Genomic DNA, 19,087 nt, shown 5'->3' with positions numbered 1-19,087 from the left:
TCATCACCACCACGTTATTATTACTTCTTATTCATAAATTCTAAATGATCGGTATTAAGATATAAACTCAAAATAAACACAAATTCATCATGAGTGATATTTGGGAAGAAAAAAAAAAAAAAAAGCTAAGTCACAAGAACTTTCCGTCAAAGGACAGAAATATCCTCAGCTGATCTCCTGGTGTTAAGGTGGAGACGCCCAGTAGGCTGCTAATCGTCCAGCTCCGCTAGCAAAATTCCAGCTAAACTCATCCGGGGAAGCAGAATGGCACGAGGAAAAGAACCCGTCTCATTAGATTTGAAATCAGTTTGTCAGATCAGCTCTTTGGTCAGTGTCCCTTCACCTTTTCACATTAGCAAGTGCGATTAGCTTAGTGCGTTGCAATGCTAACGTAGTGTTTTAGAACACTGTGTAGATGTTGTGAGCTAGCGTTAGCAAAGCCAAGACTTAGATGGTCCTAAGTATTTCCTGTTGGTCCACATCAGAATACAAACAAAGCAAACATGAAAAGTTATTTATCAGTAATTTTGCTAGCTAGCTAATGCTAACTACAGTTAGCAGCTGTAGGTAAAATTTTAAGATGCAGATACAATCCGTTAGATGTTTGATGGAGAAGAAAAAATACTGGCAGCAATTTTAACCATCAATTCTAGTCTTTTTTTAGGGAAACATGTCAAAACTTCACTGCTTACAGCTTCATCTTAAATTTGCTTGCTACTCTTTTTTCACAGGTTTCGGAGGTTGTTGATCAAAGTTTAATTAGTTAAAGTAATTAAGGGTGAATATTGGGTTTTATTTTGATGTAATTATTAATTAATGAATTATTCAATCATGTTTTAGTCTTTCTGCATTTTGAAGGTAAAAAAGGTTGATTATCATCATGAATTGCTGTTTTTGAAACTGTCGACTATATTGGAACATATATGGCATGTTTTTGTTAATAATGATCAAACCCAAATTTGGTTGAGGGTTTTTACAGTATTAACAATCTCGATTGTCTTAAACTGGACACAGACCTGGGTGCTATGGATGTTTTTGGGGCTGATCAAAGAGCTGATAAGCCAAAATGTCACCGAGATCACTCAGAGAGCTGAGCTCCACGTTGGTAAAAAGGTCTAAAGATTCAGTCACTGCTAAGATATCCTAGTCAAAGAGATGGCCTAGTGTCTGACCAGAGGTCAGGGGTTATGAGGTCACAGTTCAGGATGTCTAGAGGTTAGCGGTCAGGTGAGGGGTCAAGTGGAACCATCCAGCAGCTGTCTGAGTGCCCTCTCGATGTTGATTCGGTGTCCCAGTCTGGTGACGCCCAGCTCCACGTAGTCGTCTTTGGTGAGGGCGGGGAGATGGGAGCCTTCGATCTCGTGCTCCTGGAAGCGCTGGCGGTGTTCGGCCAGGCCCACGCTCTCCAGCCAGTCGCCCACGTCGTATTTATTCCACAGGTTGAGGGGCCGCTGCCTCCATGGCCGAAGGGCCAACAGGGGCCCGCTGAGGACCGGAGAGGGGCAGGGAGAGGCGTGGGGCGAAGGTGAGGGTGAACGGGACCGGGTTCGTGCGCTGGCACTCCGCATCACAAACCGAACCTCCTTTGGTTCTGAGGGGAGACTGAGACTGGACGACTTCAGGATGGTTAGACCGCGACCTGAGCTCAGATCTGGCCTTTCAGAGCACGTGGAGGGGAGCCCTATTGACCTGTCAGATGGGGAGGGAGACGGGGAGGGGCTCCGGCGGGTGACGGGGTAGCGGCTTCCTGGTCGGACTGTGTAGCTGGCTCCAAATCCTCGCTGGGAGATGGTGTGGAGTTCACCAAGACTGGAGAATAACCTGGAACACATTAAACAATATAATCATGACACAAACGTCAGGTATCAGTTGGTTTATCTACAGGAAGTTAGCATTAAGCCTTAGTTACTGTTGCTATGCCCATTAAACTCTCCATTGTTACGAGGCACGTGCAGTTTAACATGATTGCGGCACATTAACAACTAACAACCAACAGCATTATGAGAAAATATGTCAGGTCATGATGTAACCCTGTTTGGACACGTTACTACAGAGCTGACCTGGGCAGGCATCAAAATATTTGTGCGAGCTAATGCTAAGCTAACTCTTCGCCTTAAAAGGCACTACTGTAGGTTGTAAGGTAGTTAGTTGGGTATGCTAATATTTTAAGGTTATATCACAGAAGATTCTTTTTGTTTACTCTGTGAGGACCATGCATACCATATATTAAGAAATACACAGCTTGAAAGGCCTTGTTACGGTTTAGCAAATGGTCAGCTCCAAGCCTTTGTTCACAAGACGGACGGGACGGTAATTTCAGACATTTAGTAGTTTAGTAGTCATCTGCAAGGAAGGTGCATGTTAGTTAGCTGTTAGCAAATGACGATCGTCTCTTTGCGATAACGAGAAGTGTTTACCAGAGATAAAAACCTACGATTTACTCTCTCCGCTGTCCACACATCTGGAACAACACAAACGACAGATTCTGTTACAACACACACACACACACACACACACACACACACACACACACACTAGTCCTATCAGGGCAGTAGTACCGCTGTACCAACAACAGAAGGCAGATTGATGTACCTGGCGCCTCCTACAGGTGACCTCCGGCCCGGATCGAGTGGACTCGGCTCCTCCCCCAGAGAGTGACTGTCTTTGTTGAGCAACTGTAGCCGATTTGCAAGATCCAGTCCGGACCCCGCCCTGCCGCTCAGCTCCAGTGCCGATGCCGACCGGCTGGTCAGATCCACGGCTGACCCCGACCCCTGACCTCCCAGTGCTGCCGGACGGCTTCCCCCTTCCTCCGGGCTGAGGCCCCGTCGCTCATCCCCGCGGTCGTCCCCACCCCCCCACAGCTTGGACCTCCTCTGGAACAGATAGCGTGGCTGCCGACCGCCGCCACCGGTGGGGGAGGAACAGAGTGGGGAGGAGGGGGAGGAAGAGGATGCAGCAGATGGGAGGAGCTCACTGTCTGACGACTGCTTCAGCAGCGGGTCCCGGAGCACAGAGCGACCCCGACCGATAGGTGACCGAAGGCGTGGCTTAAGAGCAATCGGAGAGGTTGCGGGGGAGGATGGGGAAGGGTGAGCAGCAGGAGGGGAGGAGGGGGAGGGTGGAGCTGGAGGGGAGGCCAAGGTGATGGAGGGAGGGAGCGAGCTGGGAGAGGAGGAGCTGTCGAGGAGCCGTTCGTCACCTCCTTCCTCCTCATCTCCTCGTCTGCCCAGGGAGTCGGGGCCACTCTCTCCTCCCCCTCCCTCCCCACCACGCCGTGGCAACAAGGTGAGAGAGGATGGGGGAGGAGGGGCGGGGATACTTGAGAAGCCAGGGGGTGGAGCTATCAGGCCAATTCTGCGGAGCTCCTCCCTAGTTTCCTCATCACTGGATGATAACAAGGCCGGCGGGAGTGTAACTGTGTAAGCCCCGCCCTCCTCTTCTGAGCTTCCCACTGTGAGGCTTCTTCGCCTGTCAATCAGAGCAGCGTGACTCTCATTGGCCAGCGGTGGCAAGGGGGTGGGTCTCCAGCGCTCAGGGGAGGGGCCAGCAGGTGATGTCACTCCTCCCTCTGTTTCTGGACGCTCCACCTGTCCATCAGGGAACAAGGGCGGGGTTATGCGTTTATGCCTCAGCTCAGGACTGGTCTGGGGAGTGGTGCGCTTGGTTCGCTGCTCGGGGCTAGTCTGAGGGGTGGTGCGTTTGGAGCGCGGCTCGGGGCTGCTCTGCGGGGTGGTGATAGGGGTGCGCTTGTGTCTGCCCTCGGGGCTGGCGGCCGGGGTGGGGATGGGCGTGGTGGAGGCAGATGCGTGTTTTAGTCGAGGCTCGGGGCTCGGCGTACGAGCAGTGAGCGCTCGTTCTCGTGCAGCAAGAGCAAGGGCAAGTGGAGATGAGGGGTCTGAGGAGAGAAGAGGAGATTTAAGGTGGAAAGCGTCAGTATGGATGGATTTGCATGCTTCCTTACATTGTTGAAAACTGCTCTTGAGAGGGTTTGTATTACCTTGACAACTGATAATTTACTGTTGCTTACTGTCTTCTGCCCCTCAAACTGTGAAGTACCAAACGGCTCTGTCCAAGGTTCCCTTTTATTGTGTGGAGTACCTCAAGGCACTGTCCTAGGTCTCCTATTTTGTAGGGTAGTTCAAGGTTCTGTTCTAGGACCCCTTCTATTATGTGGAGTACCTCGTGGTTGTGGCCCCCTTCTAATTTGTATTTACATGCTTTGTCTTTGCTGAATTATATGAAATCATAGCATTTCTTTTCTTTTTTCTATGCTGATGACATATAGCTTTATCCTTCAGTGACTGTCAAAGGAAAGGAAAAGCAGAAATAATCCTATTTAGGTTCATTAAAATAATCAGAATTTGATACCTTAGCACCCATTGATATCTTTGATTTTACAGAATACAAGCCAGAGTCACCACCACCTGCCATCCTGACCACTTATTGCAGGAGGATATCTACAAGAGACACCTGAAACATCACTGTAACAAGGTAGTGCTGAGAGTGAGGATGCTGTCTTATTATCTAAGAATAAAGAAGTTATCACATAAGATTGTGGTGTCAGACTGACCTAGAGGTTTTCCCGTCAGTGGGTGGAGGAAAGTGTGAGGCGTTGGCGAGGGCGACAGGACTGGGGCCGGAGGGGGAAGCTCGCCGAGGTCGTCCATGGAATGGCTCTGAGTCAGGAGGGGTGGCACCTGGTTGTCTGACCCGGAGCCCTCCACAGACAGGAAGAGAGACGACCTGCGGCCCTGAACCCGAGCGCGCTCTGACAGAACCTGCTGCTGGTACAGCTCCGCCCTACTGGGGCTGGAGGGTGGCTCTAATTTGGTCGGGTCGTGATCTTTGATTCCAAGTCCTGTAAAAACAAAAAAAATATGGAGTCAGACTGGTGGAGTGACGATTAGGAGTCTGTATTTTTGCCTCAGCTCTGAGCACATAATGGGACAATCGCAAGCACATCTTTATTATTTTGAAGAAGCAAACAAAAATCAATTCTGTATCCAATAAATTGACTTACTTGTTATCTATTATCCCCGCTGGCACAGAATAATAACCTCTCTCCCTCAGTTTTACTCTCAAATCCAGTTTTTTGTGCTTCCAAAGTTACACTGAGCTACAGTTTGAGCCAATGACAAAAATAGAGGCTGTGATTTCTGATTGGCTGAACATTAGTCGATAATGAGGGAAGCATTGAGAGAACAGTATGTACACCAAGGCCATAAACTAAAATGGCGACAACCATGAAACCAAGATGGTGACGCCCGTGAAGCCAAACAAGTGACATCACAATGACGACGCCCATTTATTATATACAGTCCGTGGTCTTTAATATGTTTTTTTTTTGACTCACTAATTTCCCTTCAAAATATAATTTATGTGCTCAAAATTTCCCATCATGCACTCAGGAAATTAGACACAAAAAAGCTCCACAGAAATCGGAAAACAACCGGTTAGAATGATCCTAACCCTGCTCCTCTACAGGAAGTTGTTTCAACAAAGGTGACTTCCTCCTCTGCGGCTTGGAGGGCGGAGCCTGCTGTCCCACGTTAGCATAAGGGTTTTCTATTGGTCGTCCCCGGCGGCGTGACAGCGGTGAGTGACCGAGGGCAGGGCTCGTGCTGTGGAGAGACAGCGTTGAGGTGTGTGTGGCGGTGTGAAGCGTGTGCGTGGCGGTGTGCGTGGCAGTGTGCAGCGTGTGCGTGGCGGCAGCGTGGGCGTCAGGGGGCTGCAGCGGCGGCGGCGTATCCTGCAGAATGATCATCGACCTCGCTTTCCTCTGCCGCTCGGCGTGGGCGTGGCTCCTCGTTGGCGAGTCGGAGAGCTCCTGGAGCCTCGGCTCCGCCCCCGGCTTGAAGCTGGAGCGGGTTAGCCCCTCCCCTCTGGCCGGGGGAGGAGGGGGGAGGAAGGAGGGCGGCGGGCCGGAGTCGAGGATGAATATCGAGGACGTGGAGGTGGCGGAGGGAGGAGGGGGTGGCGCCGTCTGAGGAGGAGGAGGGATGAAGCTGTCCGTCAGCGAGGAGCTGCGTGGAAACCGACTTTCATTGATCAGAGCCGAGATCCTGTCGTCCTCAGGTGTGCCTGCCGTGGTTACCATGGAGACATTAAGGGCAATTCTGGTGTTTTTAAACCTGGACCCTATTTTTTACATACACAAATATTGTGTCGTATCTAAACTAACGTCTTGAAACACCAAATTCACACAATAACACACACAAAGAGCACAAATTTGGAAAGGATCCCTACAGAGAGAGACCTGGAAGATCCTTTTGGTTTAACCACAAACAGCACACACACCAGACTACATTCACTAAAACAGGGGTTTTAGCCTAGGACACAAAGACAGAAGTCACTTTGGTGTTTTAGTAAAGATCAAAACTAACACTTCCGTTCTGTTCTCTAAAATCCCTGTTTTAGTGAATGTAGTCTGGTGTGTGTGCTGTTTGTGGTTAAACCAAAAGGATCTTCCAGGTCTCTCTCTGTAGGGATCCTTTCCATCATGCTGTCACACACTTTAAATAGTATATAAAGCCGTTAAATGAGCTCCACATTGAGCGGCTCCAACATTAAAGTGATAAAGACATAAATGGATCAGTAATTATATTCCAATAATGATGATACTAATCTGAAATGGGTCATTCAAGATCTGAGTCCTTCCTCCACTTCTGTCAATGCTAATATTTTTGTACGTATAATAAGGTGTGTGTGTGTGTGTGTGTGTGTGTGTTTCTCACCGAAGCTCTTGGTCCTGGACATTCCTCGGGGTAAAGCCATGGTGCTCTTCTCTGGAGCTGAGGGGGGCACCAGACCCTGACGCTCAAACAAGGACTACACACACACACACACACACACACACACATATTTATATATATTTAGTTGAAAAAAGTCAGACTCTTCACTCTGATTTGTAATGAAAATCATGTTGAAACTGCGTTCTGTGAGCTGCTCGACCCAAAAAAGAACGTCCTTATAATGAAACGTGTCAGAAACTTGCAGGTGAAAACTACAAAACAAGCCGACCAATCACAGCTCTCGTTGTGTCCATGTGGTAGCTCTAGTTAACTGCTGCTGTGTGACTGCTTCAAACTAAGTTGGGTTTTTCTTTCATTTTAGAAGCCAGAAGAGGTAAAATTAGTCGGCGTCTCGTTAAAAGAAGGCAAACACTGGATGAGAGTCAGAGAAAATAAACCTAATTTGTGCAGCAGTGATGTGTTTTTTCTGGTTTCTCTCCTGTGAATCATCTCAGGACCCTCAAATTCATCCTGCGACCCCTCCTGGGCAGAAATTACATGTGTGGGTTTGAGACGCAGAAGTTTCCCTCTAAAAATCTTTAGACGACACGTCTGTGAGTCACAGACACCTGTCTAACTTTGAGTGTTATGATGAGTCTGTTTATGACCATAAGAGGGTAATTCCAGCATTTTTAAACCAGGGCCCTAATTTTTTTATTCACATTTTGGTGTCTAAATGACTGATAAGTTAAATGGTTGTAGTTTAATGCTTTGGGACAACTGCACCTGATCACAGTAGGTCCACTAAAAGAGCTTGTTTGATCCACTGACAGGCTCAGAGTGTTATTCTAAGTGTGTGACAGCATCATGGAAAGGATCCCTACAGAGAGAGACCTGGAAGATCCTTTTGGTTTAACCACAAACAGCACACACACCAGACTACATTCACTAAAACAGGGATTTTAGCTCACAGAACACAGGAGCTGCTGGTCTACTGATCAGTAAGTTAGTTTGTGGTATTGTGTGACTTTGGTGTTTTAAAGCCTTAGTTTGGATAGATTGTATCACACTATTCAAACCAACCAAATTCCATTGAGAAAAACAGTAATTTTACTTTTACTTTGGTCTGTTCTCTAAAATCCCTGTTTTAGTGAATGTAGTCTGGTGTGTGTGCAGAGAGCGATATAACGGCTGTTTGTGGTTAAACCAAAAGGATCTTCCAGGTCTCTCTCTGTAGGGATCCTTCAGCTACCTATCAGTCACTTAGACACCAGGACATGTGTAAACCAGGCCCAGCTTTGTAAAGACCAGATGTCTCCTTCAAGTACTTACGTTAATCTCAGCCTGTGTGATGCGGCGGCTCGTCGGTCTCTGTTTCACCGTTGCTGCTCTGAAGTCGTCTGATGGACGGCCCCTTAGAACGACCTCCGGTTGACCCCCGGCCAACATCTCGTCCAGTTTCTCTGGAGGGGGGGGGGGACACGATAAAGACAAAATAAACAAACCAGACAAAATACTGAACCGGCGCCTCATGACATCACATCACCACCACATTAACAACGACAACACGGCAGCTTTGGTAAAGATCACAACACAGTGACGTCAGTCAGCAGGCCGTAGGCACGCTTTAACACTAAACACAGACTAAAGTAACTAAATGTGTTCAAAGCATCTTTTTTTTGTTTGAGTTTTAAAGTCAGGGTGTGTAACATTTGAGAAACTAGTGAGAGGAAGCATCAAACTAAATCTGAGATTTAAAATGAGTCCAAGTAATGAAGGGCATTAACTCCCATTCTGTACTTCTGCTTCTACTTCATTACATTTATTCTTACAAACAAAACACATGAACAGTTTAGAGAATAAATGTTTTCTTATGATAATAATTCGATTATCAGTTCATCTGCAACTATTGTGAGAATCGTTTGAGTCCGTTCTTATTTGTAAAATCACTTCATGTATCCAGCTGCTGTTCCTGTGAATGTTTCTAATTATTTGTGAGGACATTTCTCATTATTACTATTACTACTATTACCAATCAATCGATGGGTTGATGGAGAAACAGACAAGCTGCAGAGAAGAATACTGATGTGCTGCTGGAATGTACCACTGAGAGTCTGCACGGGGGCTTTTATTTTGAAAAGTGAGCAGATTCTCTTTCCCGTTTGCTTGACGTGGCGTCCGTCAGAAATAGATCTGGTGGGTGACTTCAGCGCCGCCGTGCCTCTGCCGGGTTTTAAAGCGTTAATTAGCGTGGACGCGATCAGGCCTCGATACTTTTACTGGTATCAGAGTATTTTTACTGCAGTAATCCGAGTACTGAACGAGTTCCCTATGGCCCTGACTGTTACATCACAGGAACACCATGACATCACTGAAACACCCGTGTGACATCATGCCATGAGAGCATCATCATCGTCAGTGCAGTGTGACATCACAACCAACGGAACAAAAGCCACAAAAAACGACGACGATGACGACGGCGGCGACCATCAGGTCACGTGACTCACCGATGCGTCTCCTCCTGGCTGCAGACAGAGCAAAGGTCAACGACACACACTCCTACGGTCTGACTGAACTCTGCACTGTGTGTGTGTGTGTGTGTGTGTGTGTGTGTGTTTGCTTTACCTATCTCCTCCAGGTCGGCGGTCATGGACTTGGATCGCAGCGTCAACGAGGTGCTGGGGGCTCGTTTTGGAGGGGGCGGGGCTACAAGAGGAGAACCAATCAGATCACAGATGGACAAGAGAGCAAGCAGAGGAAACAAAAACAGTGGGCTTCAGGTGGAGTTTGGTCGTTTAGTGACAATCACATTTTCTTTAATAGTCTGAAATGAAGTCTTTTCCAGACACAGACACTGTGGGATTTAATAATTCCTTGGACAAATCACGGAAAATCAGGGAATTTTGTGGGTTTTATTTAGAAATATACGTATATTTTTTCTCACCAAACTAATATTTTCTGTAAAGTTAGTCATTTTCATCTCGTTTCTGGTGTCACACAAGCTCTTTAGCGCCCATTTCTAACGTTAGCGATCTTCTGTCCTTCCAGTCGATTTTAAAACTAAAGCTAATTCAGTGCCTGGAAAGTTTGGGTTATAAAATGATAATTAAAGGACGAGTAGATTAGAGAAAGATAGGGTTTTTTCCCTGTATGTCACGTTACATTTATAGGTCATGGAAATTCTTGAATTCATGAAATTTTTCTCTATTTTTGCTTTAAAAGTTACTGAAAGAATTTTAAGAAATCATAAGAATATTTTACAATAACTTTTGTGGTTATGGTTTCATCCATAATGATCATATAGCATTATTATTATTATTATTATTATTATTATTATATTTTCCCAGTACTAATAGGAACGTCTCTTACCTATCAGCTAAACTGACCTGTTACTCTCGACGCTAAATGTGAAACACGTTTAGTAAAACTTGGTGTTGAGATTAAATTCAGAGACGAAGCGATAAAACGGGAGGTGTTGAATCAGTAAGTGAGCAGCTGCACCTTTCTTCCTGACCAGGTTGGATTCAGATTTTCTGGAAACAGACACGACCTTCATCAGCAGCCGACTTCCCCCCTGTCGGATCAGGGAGACGACCTGCCGGTGACCCACCTTCACCACGTCGGCGCCGTTCACCTGGAGACAGACAGACAGACAGACAGACAGACAGACAGACAGACAGACAGACAGACAGGTGAAGGTGTGTCATAGAGCTGTAGGCGTCCCCAGCAGAGATCTAATGATGCCACACGTCGGAGAACAGGCGCCACCTCTATGAGGAAGTCTCCGGTCCGTAGCCCCGCCCTCCAGGCCACGCCCCCCTGGTCGACCGACTCCAGGTACTGCAGGGCGGGGAACGCCGGGGTCGGGGCGAACTCCTCGATGGGGGTTTCAGCTGGAAGAGGCAGAGAGAAAGAAGACAAAGAGAAAACGTGTTTATAGAACAAACCAAACGTGTTCTCTTTGCTCTTAAAGGGTCATTCCGTTGTTTTTACACTGGGCCTTTTGTTTGTTTTGCATATTTTTATGTCTAAATGAGTTTTAAGCACAAAAAGTGTTGGAATTGGTCCAGTAGCTCATTTCTTGGTGCAGATGTCTCAGTTTAATCCCACTGAAAGATGCACAGTATGTCACGTTTGTGTATTAAAAAATTCCACCAGACTCCATTTACAAAAACTGTAATTTTAGTTCACAGGACACAGGACTTTGGTGTTTTAAGGGTTTAGTTCAGATCTGAATTTTTGCCTCTAAATCTCGCCTCTGACTCGCCTTTAAAACATCAAAGTGACACGATAACGTAAGCAAACTAATCAATCGAGACAGAGGTAGATCAGCATCTCCTGTGTTCAGCGAGTTAAAATTACTGTTTTTGTCAATGGAGTCTGGTGTGTGTGACAGCATTATGGAAAGGATCCCCACAGAGAGAGACCTGGAAGATCCTTTTGGTTTAACCACAAACAGCCGTTATATGCAGACACTTAGAATAACAATCTGAGCCTGTCAGTGGCTAAAACAAACCTACTGTGATCAAGTGCAGTTGTCTTTGTCAATTATTAGTTTAAAAACACAGGAATCACCCTTTAACTGCAACCTAATTTCAAAACTGGCAAATTTAAAGACGTTTCTGTCCAACAAGATTTAACTTTGGTCCTCCCACACAGGTGATCTGACTGCTTCTCGTCAGGAGTGTGTGGGCCTGCACAGACTGTGTTTGATTGACAGCTCCTTTACTCTCCTGTCAGGAATATTTTATTCCTGATTGACATCTCTGCCACGAACAGGTGTGAGGTGGGAGAAAATAACTGAGCGCTCCTTAAATAAGTGACGTAACTATCTATTAACCTACAGGAGCGTTAGATTATCAGGAGGAGAAACACTAAGGAACTCATTAAAGGAACATTTGGAAAAAATAGGAGCAGAACCATCTTTAACTGGCACTTCTCTCCGGTGTAACCATGACGACCTGAAGCCATTATTTATTTATTTAGTTATGTTACATCAAACTTTATATTCCTGACACCTCCCATACACTAAAAGAGTATCTCCCACATAACCGTTTTGATCTTGAGTGCTTAAAAACGCTGAATTACAACCTCGGCGTACTTTTAGCATCACGTCCTGCCTCCTGCATCAGTAGTGGTTGTGGCTACATGTGTGAAAGTCCACACCAGATTCTCTAGAGATTATCTAGAGTTTATTTGAGGAAGCGGCTCCGGTAAGAACAGAAAACGCTGCTTTTAATCCTCATACTACATGTGATGCAGCTAGTTTAGATCCAAACTTGCTAACATGTTTAAAAACAGCCTGCGGTTAAAAGGATTAAAGGGAAAGACCTTCAGCTTCCCTCTAATGGAGGAACGACTGCTCGCATGAGAGCTGAAAGCGTGACAGCAGGCCCCGGTCTCCCCTGTTCACACATATCAAAGGAAAACAGCGAACTGCATCTGTTTTCCACTGCTGGTTTTTAGAGTAACGGGTACCAAAGTCCCTGTTAATAATGTTTCTAACCCAGAGAGGACGGAGGGGCGTCGCTGGATGAGCCTCCGTGGACTCTGTAGTTATTATGAAACAACACAGCGAGGAGTTTTAAAGCTCGCTGCTCTTCCTCTGAAGACTTTGCTCCGTTTTAAATATCTGTAGTTTTTTTTTTTTTTACACCCACCACTTCATCCATCCATCCATCCATTTCTACCTTTAGCTCCTCTGAGGACGAAGCCGAATCCTTCGCTCTCTCTCTTCTGCAGCACGGCCGTCTTCTCCTCGATCACATAGTCACTAACACACACACAGGAAACATTAAACATACATTCATCACTATATTTTCTCTTCTTGTGAGTATTTTCAAACCTGGGTCCCATTTCTGCACATCCTGGTGTCTAAATGAAAGTGTTGAATGAGGTAGAAAAAGTGTTGGAACTGGTCCAGTAGATCACCTCAGCCAGGCTGTAATGGCTGCCATGTAATCCTTTGGGACAACTGCACCTGATCACAGTAGGTCCACTAAAAGAGCTTGTTTGATCCACTGACAGGCTCAGAGTGTTATTCTAAGTGTGTGACAGCATCATGGAAAGGATCCCTACAGAGAGAGACCTGGAAGATCCTTTTGGTTTAACCACAAACAGCACACACACCAGACTACATTCACTAAAACAGGGATTTAACCTCACAGGACACAGGAGCTGCTGGTCTACTGATCGGTTAGTTAGTTTGTGTTATTGTGTGACTTTGGTGTTTTAAAGCCTTAGTTTGGATAGATTGTATCACACTATTCAAACCAACCAAATTCCATTGAGAAAAACAGTAATTTTACTTTTACTTTGGTCTGTTCTCTAAAATCCCTGTTTTTGTGAATGGAGTCTGGTGTGTGTGCAGAGAGCGATATAACGGCTGTTCGTGGTTAAACCAAAAGGATCTTCCAGGTCTCTCTCTGTAGGGATCCACATATAAAAATGTGTCCTGTGTCAGAACCCAGGTAAAAAAATATACTCAAGTACAAATAATTTAAGTATAATTAGTATACTTCCATGTGCTCGTATGATTAATGTAGTAAAAGTCTTATTTTCAGTGTAACAACAATTAACTTAATATGCTAATGATATATTATTAGTGCTATTAAAGACATGCTGTGATACAATTAAGTGTACTGCTTGTTTTTTTTTACTAATGCTGTACTTTTATCAAAATACACTTTGGTCCAAACATGTTTTAGCTGGAAGTATGTTTTTATTATATTTTATATTATATAGTTATACTGACACCATTTGATTGTATTACTAATATATTTCTCATAAATATTAAGGATATTGTTAGTGATTAAAAAGAACACACTCTTAGTACATTAATCATTCGTGCACCAGTGGTGAGCACCTGTAGTGACGTCATACTACCTGTAGGAGGTGTAGTTGTCATAGGATCCTACAGTGTAATGTCTGAACAGTCTCTTGGTGCGGTCCTCCCTCGTCTCTGAAACACACACACGGAGCGTTCGGTGTAGCGTGTTAAACACCTGTGTGTGTGTGTGTGTGTGTGTGTACGGGTGTGTACAGGTGTGACAGGTGTGATGTTTTACCCAGTCGGGGGTCGTATTGTCTCATCTGGACTTCTTCCACGCAGTCGGCAGGAAACCAGCCAGTTCGTCCTTTCACACTTCCTTCCCAGAATCCTCCTTCACCGATGGACAGAACTGTGGATCCACAACACACACACACACACACACACACACACACACACACACACACACACACACACACAGCGGCGTTACCACGGAGACGCACAGGTACACTCACAGCATGCTGCTGCTATGACGACGGCCCCCGCTCTCCGACCTTTGACCCTCTCTCCTCGGTGCAGCTGGATCTCTCCGGCCCCCTGGGGGACGTGGGAGCGGGTGGCGATGAAGGTGCGTCCTGGCACGGCGCTGTACAGCCTCCTCTTCCTCATCTGGGGGGTCGGCGGAGGGGAGGCGGGGGGGCTGGTCTCCACATGGCCCCCGCCGCTCGGGCTGCAGACAGACAGGTCACAGGTGAGAGACAGCCAAGAGACAGACGGGTTACAGGTACAGACATGTAAGAGACAGATGGGTGAGAGAGGCGAGAGACAGACAGGTCACATGTAAGAGACACAGGTAAGAGACAGACAGGTCACAGGTGAGAGAGACAGGTCACAGGTAAGAGACAAGCGAGAGAGACAGGTAAGAGACAGACAGGTCACAGGTAAGAGACAGGTGACAGACACAGGTAAGAGACAGACAGGTCAGAGACAAGTGAGAGAGACAGACAGGTCACAGGTAAGAGACAAGTGAGAGACAGACAGGTCACCAGTAAGAGACAAGCGAGAGACAGACAGGTCACAGGTAAGAGACAAGTGAGAGAGACAGACAGGTCACAGGTAAGAGACAAGTGAGAGACAGACAGGTCACCGGTAAGAGACAAGCGAGAGAGACAGACAGGTCACAGGTAAGAGACAGACAGGTCACAGGTAAGAGACAAGTGAGAGAGACAGGTCACAGGTAAGAGACAGACAGGTCACAGGTAAGAGACACAGGTAAGAGACAGACAGGTCACAGGTAAGAGACAAGCAAGAGACAGACAGGTAACGGGTCATGTGCCTACCTGAGGCGGCGTGTGTGTCGTCGTAGCGAGTGTGTGTGCGTGTCGTGATGCGTCTCCAGGCTTTGGAGGGAGGGGCCAGGAGAGGAGGCGGGGCTTTCCAGAGCGTTGTCGCTGGCTGAGCGAATCAGAGAGCGCGGAGAGGACAACCCGTTTCCTGCCGGCGACCTGGTCACGCCGACTCGGCGGCGCTTCGTGTAGGAAGGAGTTTCTCTGAAGGGAACTACTTGGACACACACAGACACACACACACACACATACACACACACAGACACACACACACACGCACACAGACACACACACACACACACACAGACACACACACACACACACACACACACACACACACACACACACAGACACACACACACACGCATGCACGCACACACACACAGACACACACACACACACACACACACACACACACACACACAGACACACACACACGCATGCACGCACACACACAGACACACACACACACACACACACACACACACACACACACACACACACACACACACACACACAGTGTTAACCTCACCAGCTGCTGCTCTGTGTGCACTCACACACACACTCTATTTAAATGTGTTTGCACTCTGAGCCAACTCACCAACGTCAGAGGTTTTGTGGATCTTAATGATTTCTGCCAGATCAAAGTTCCCCGCGATTATCGCCACCTACACACACACACACACACACACACACACACACACACACACACACACACACACACACACACAGAGCTCATGAATTATTCAAATCAACAGCTGGATCATATTTATTTATCAAAAGACTAAAAATAAGAACATGTCTGCGTCTGGAGACCTTTCAGAACACCTCTAATAAAAAACAGCCACTTCCTGTTTTTATCGAGCTGTTTCTGTCGGGGACTATTTTCAGCGGCGGATGAATCCTCCTGTGGTGCTGCAGTGAGTGTTTTTATGAATGGTGGTGAATATGAGATAAATGTGCGTAAAATAAATACTACGATTTCTTTTGCACCACTGGTGGCAGCAAGAGATCAATTATTATACCAGATCTTTGACTGATCACCATCACTATGGTTACGTTGACTTTATCTAGCTAGCTTCCTGCCATTAGCATTCATTTTACCTGAAAGGCAGTCTGGTTGCTGTAGTTTCTTATTTTACCTGAAAGGCAGTCTGGTTGTTGTAGTTTTTTATTTTACCTGAAAGGCAGTCTGGTTGTTGTAGTTTCTTATTTTACCTGAAAGGCAGTCTGGTTGTTGTAGTTTTTGATGTCTTTATTGGCTCCTCTGAACAGCAGCACTCTGGCACAGCTGTCCTGCAAAAGCAGCAGCAATTAATTTAATTAACTCCAAAATAAACTTGTACACACACACACACACACACACACACACACACACACACACACACACACACTCTCTCTCTCTGAGGAGGAAAACATCTAAACTCTTCTCGCTCAGTGTTTTCTGAGGGTTACCTGGTTGTAGAGCGCACAGAGGTGCAGTGCGGTGTTTCCCGATGCATTCTGGGAACTCATGTCAGCGCCATAGAACAGCAGGTGCTCCAAGTGCTGCACGTTACCAAAGCGACACGCCTGAACTCACACACACACACACACACACATACAAAATCATTATTGTATAGGGCAAGTAATTTAGCTGATTAAGCGTGTGTGTGTGTGTGTGTGTGTGTGTGTGTGTGTGTGTGTGTGTGTGTGTGTGTGTGTGTGTGTGTGTGTGTCACCTGGTGGATTTCTTGCCACCCGTTCTCATCAGTCATCCCTGAAACCATGACAACAAGAAGTTTCAGTGGAGAAGCACACAATAAATAATAATAATGAAAGTAGTCGTACAGTAATGTCTCTCACACACACACACACACACACACACACACACACACTCTCAGGTGCCGGATTGACCCCTGTGAGCCTCCGTACCGATGGTGGCGTGGTCCTGCAGCAGCAGCTCGCAGCAGTAGGGGGCGCCGCCCACCATGGCAGAGTGATAGAGGGGAGTCAGACCTCTGCTGTCCTTGTAGTCCGGAGACGCTCCGAGATCCAGCAGAGTCTGAGGACCAGGATCAGGATCAGGATCAGGACCAAAGTCAGGAGCAGGAGTAGAATCAGGATCAGGACCAGAACCGGAACCAGGATCAGAATCAGAATCAGAATCAGGATCAGTACTCAGAGGAGGTTTGACAGATTGGAGGATGATGATAAATACGAATCAAGACTAAAGAAGATTTTGTCGTCACCAAACTTCACTCAATTTATAGCTAATTTAAGCATTTAAGTTAATGAGTGTTTTTAAATGATTAAATTTATTTTTATTAACTTAAATAATCTATTCATTTATTTCTTCCTCTATATTTTAATTTTCTTCTGTTCTTATTTATTTTTCACCATCATGTGGGGGGTTCATGTCCAGTTAGCTCTGTTTGTCTTCCTTAAAAATAAAACTATTTAAAAAAGAAGCTATTTAGAAAAGCTAAAGTAAAGATTACACAGAATGTCCCCCCTTAGAATAATATTAATCATATAACTGCATTACAGGAGCAGCAAATACAAATACTGTAGAACCTGAATGTACGTCAGTGGTGCGTTTGAGGTCTTACGCTGAGAGAAGCGCTGTTCCTGACGAGGACGGCCCGATGCAGCGCCGTGATGCCGTCCCTGGTCCTGAAGTCCAGGTGAGCTCCTCCGCTGCGAAGGACTTTAATCAGCTCACAGCTCTCCTCCAGCTGGACGGCCAGAGTCAGAGGACACTCTGAGGCACCACAACAAACACGGTGTTGTTATTATCATTATTATTATCGCTCAGAAATAAGATCACTGGAAGATAAGGATGAGGGACACTGAGGTCGTCAGTGTTGTTTCTGGGAATGTGTGAGTTTTAATTACCTGCGGAGGTGTTTACATTCCACATAATGGTGTTTTTGACTGAACTTATTTAAAGGAGAATTTCGCTATTTTTAAACCAGGGCTCCACAATTACATATTTTAGTGTCTAGACACTGAAATATATGGATCCCTGCAGAGATCGACCCATAAGACCCTTTTTGTTTAACCACAAACAAGCTGTTTTATTGCTCTCTTTTCAAAGACACCAAACTCCATTGACAAAAACAGCAATTTTACCTCACAGACCAAAGTAAAAGTAAAATTACTGTTTTTGTCAGTGGAGTTTGGTGGGTTTGAATAGTGTGATACAAACTATCCAAACTCACGCTTTAAAACACCAAAGTCACACAATAACACAAACCAACTAACTGATCGAAGCGCCAGTAGAACAGCAACTCCTCTGTTCTGTGAGGGAAAATCCCTGTTTTTGTGAATGTAGTCTGGTGTGTGTGATATAACGGCTATTTGTGGTTAAACCAAAAGGACATTAATGTTTAATAAACAAGATGCAAGACAGAGACGGAGACACTTTGAAGTCATGAGGTGTAGTACAAGTAGTTTCATCCACTTCCTGTGCTGCCTGTATGCTAAGCTAGGCTAACTCCCAACTCCCTGAGTGTGTGGACGTGTGTTCCTGCTCACCCCCGCTGTCGGAGTCGTGGAAGTTGGGGTCCAGGCCCTTTTCCAGCCACTTGGAAACCTTCTCCACATTCTTCTGGTGGACATGTTCCATGAAACGCTTCAGGTTGGCCTGGAAAACACGTGGGAGCACAATTACATTATTATTATTACCATGTATTTTTAATGGGTTTGTATTGTGTCAACCTTCTTAAAACACAAAATGTGTTGCTGCACTTAAACTGATTCATCACACAATTTTTATGCCATAAAATGAAGTGTGTGCAACACGTGAACAATTGTGAGGTTTACCTCGAGTATTTTTATGCATTAGTGAGTATTATTACATTTTTTTGTGGTACTTCAGAGGCTGATCGGACAGAGAGTCTCTACAGAAAAGTCACCTGGTGCTCACCTCTCTCTCTCTTTTAATTAAAGTTCAAATATTCTCAAAAGTCACAGATATTTTCACAGAAGTCACATATTTTCCTGAAACCCTTTAGAGTCTTTGATGCTTCATAAGCTGCTGCTAACCCTTAGAGGTCCACGATCACGCCGGCGTGATTAGATCACATGACGTTTTCAAAGAAAACCAGGTCACCTGGAGCGCTGCGGGCAACTTCAGTCAAAAGTTCAGGTTTGAAACTCTCCCAGTTTTTGTTTGACGATGTAAAACCGGAGAGATGATAGTTTTAATTTGATAGTACAATAATAGAACTGCAACGCCTGCCCATCCCACTTGT

The 19,087-nt window shown here is 45.8% G+C and overlaps 1 protein-coding gene across 1 annotated transcript in view; it reads right to left on the bottom strand.

Annotated features, from left to right (window-relative positions):
* Positions 1 to 1,225: 1,225 nt before the first annotated feature.
* shank3b (SH3 and multiple ankyrin repeat domains 3b) overlaps positions 1,226 to 19,087 on the bottom strand; it is a 33,720-nt gene continuing 15,858 nt past the window's right edge. Inside the window, exons 5-28 of the mRNA XM_070853702.1 lie at positions 18,369 to 18,477; positions 17,441 to 17,592; positions 16,764 to 16,893; positions 16,571 to 16,608; positions 16,305 to 16,421; positions 16,068 to 16,145; positions 15,451 to 15,517; positions 14,844 to 15,066; positions 14,058 to 14,233; positions 13,802 to 13,915; positions 13,620 to 13,695; positions 12,425 to 12,507; positions 10,503 to 10,627; positions 10,236 to 10,368; positions 10,121 to 10,126; positions 9,360 to 9,440; positions 9,242 to 9,259; positions 8,067 to 8,197; positions 6,738 to 6,831; positions 5,473 to 6,084; positions 4,574 to 4,861; positions 2,593 to 3,898; positions 2,435 to 2,461; positions 1,226 to 1,821 (exon numbers count right to left, since the gene is read on the bottom strand). Coding sequence (XP_070709803.1) covers positions 1,236 to 1,821; positions 2,435 to 2,461; positions 2,593 to 3,898; positions 4,574 to 4,861; positions 5,473 to 6,084; positions 6,738 to 6,831; positions 8,067 to 8,197; positions 9,242 to 9,259; positions 9,360 to 9,440; positions 10,121 to 10,126; positions 10,236 to 10,368; positions 10,503 to 10,627; positions 12,425 to 12,507; positions 13,620 to 13,695; positions 13,802 to 13,915; positions 14,058 to 14,233; positions 14,844 to 15,066; positions 15,451 to 15,517; positions 16,068 to 16,145; positions 16,305 to 16,421; positions 16,571 to 16,608; positions 16,764 to 16,893; positions 17,441 to 17,592; positions 18,369 to 18,477 — 4,770 coding nt within the window. The 3' untranslated portion in view covers positions 1,226 to 1,235. The remainder of the gene's footprint in view (positions 1,822 to 2,434; positions 2,462 to 2,592; positions 3,899 to 4,573; positions 4,862 to 5,472; positions 6,085 to 6,737; positions 6,832 to 8,066; positions 8,198 to 9,241; positions 9,260 to 9,359; positions 9,441 to 10,120; positions 10,127 to 10,235; positions 10,369 to 10,502; positions 10,628 to 12,424; positions 12,508 to 13,619; positions 13,696 to 13,801; positions 13,916 to 14,057; positions 14,234 to 14,843; positions 15,067 to 15,450; positions 15,518 to 16,067; positions 16,146 to 16,304; positions 16,422 to 16,570; positions 16,609 to 16,763; positions 16,894 to 17,440; positions 17,593 to 18,368; positions 18,478 to 19,087) is intronic.

The sequence above is a fragment of the Pempheris klunzingeri genome, chromosome 22 (genome assembly GCF_042242105.1).
Source record: "Pempheris klunzingeri isolate RE-2024b chromosome 22, fPemKlu1.hap1, whole genome shotgun sequence".
Classification (NCBI taxonomy): domain Eukaryota; kingdom Metazoa; phylum Chordata; class Actinopteri; order Acropomatiformes; family Pempheridae; genus Pempheris; species Pempheris klunzingeri.
This window is presented reverse-complemented; position numbering and strand designations above follow the sequence as displayed.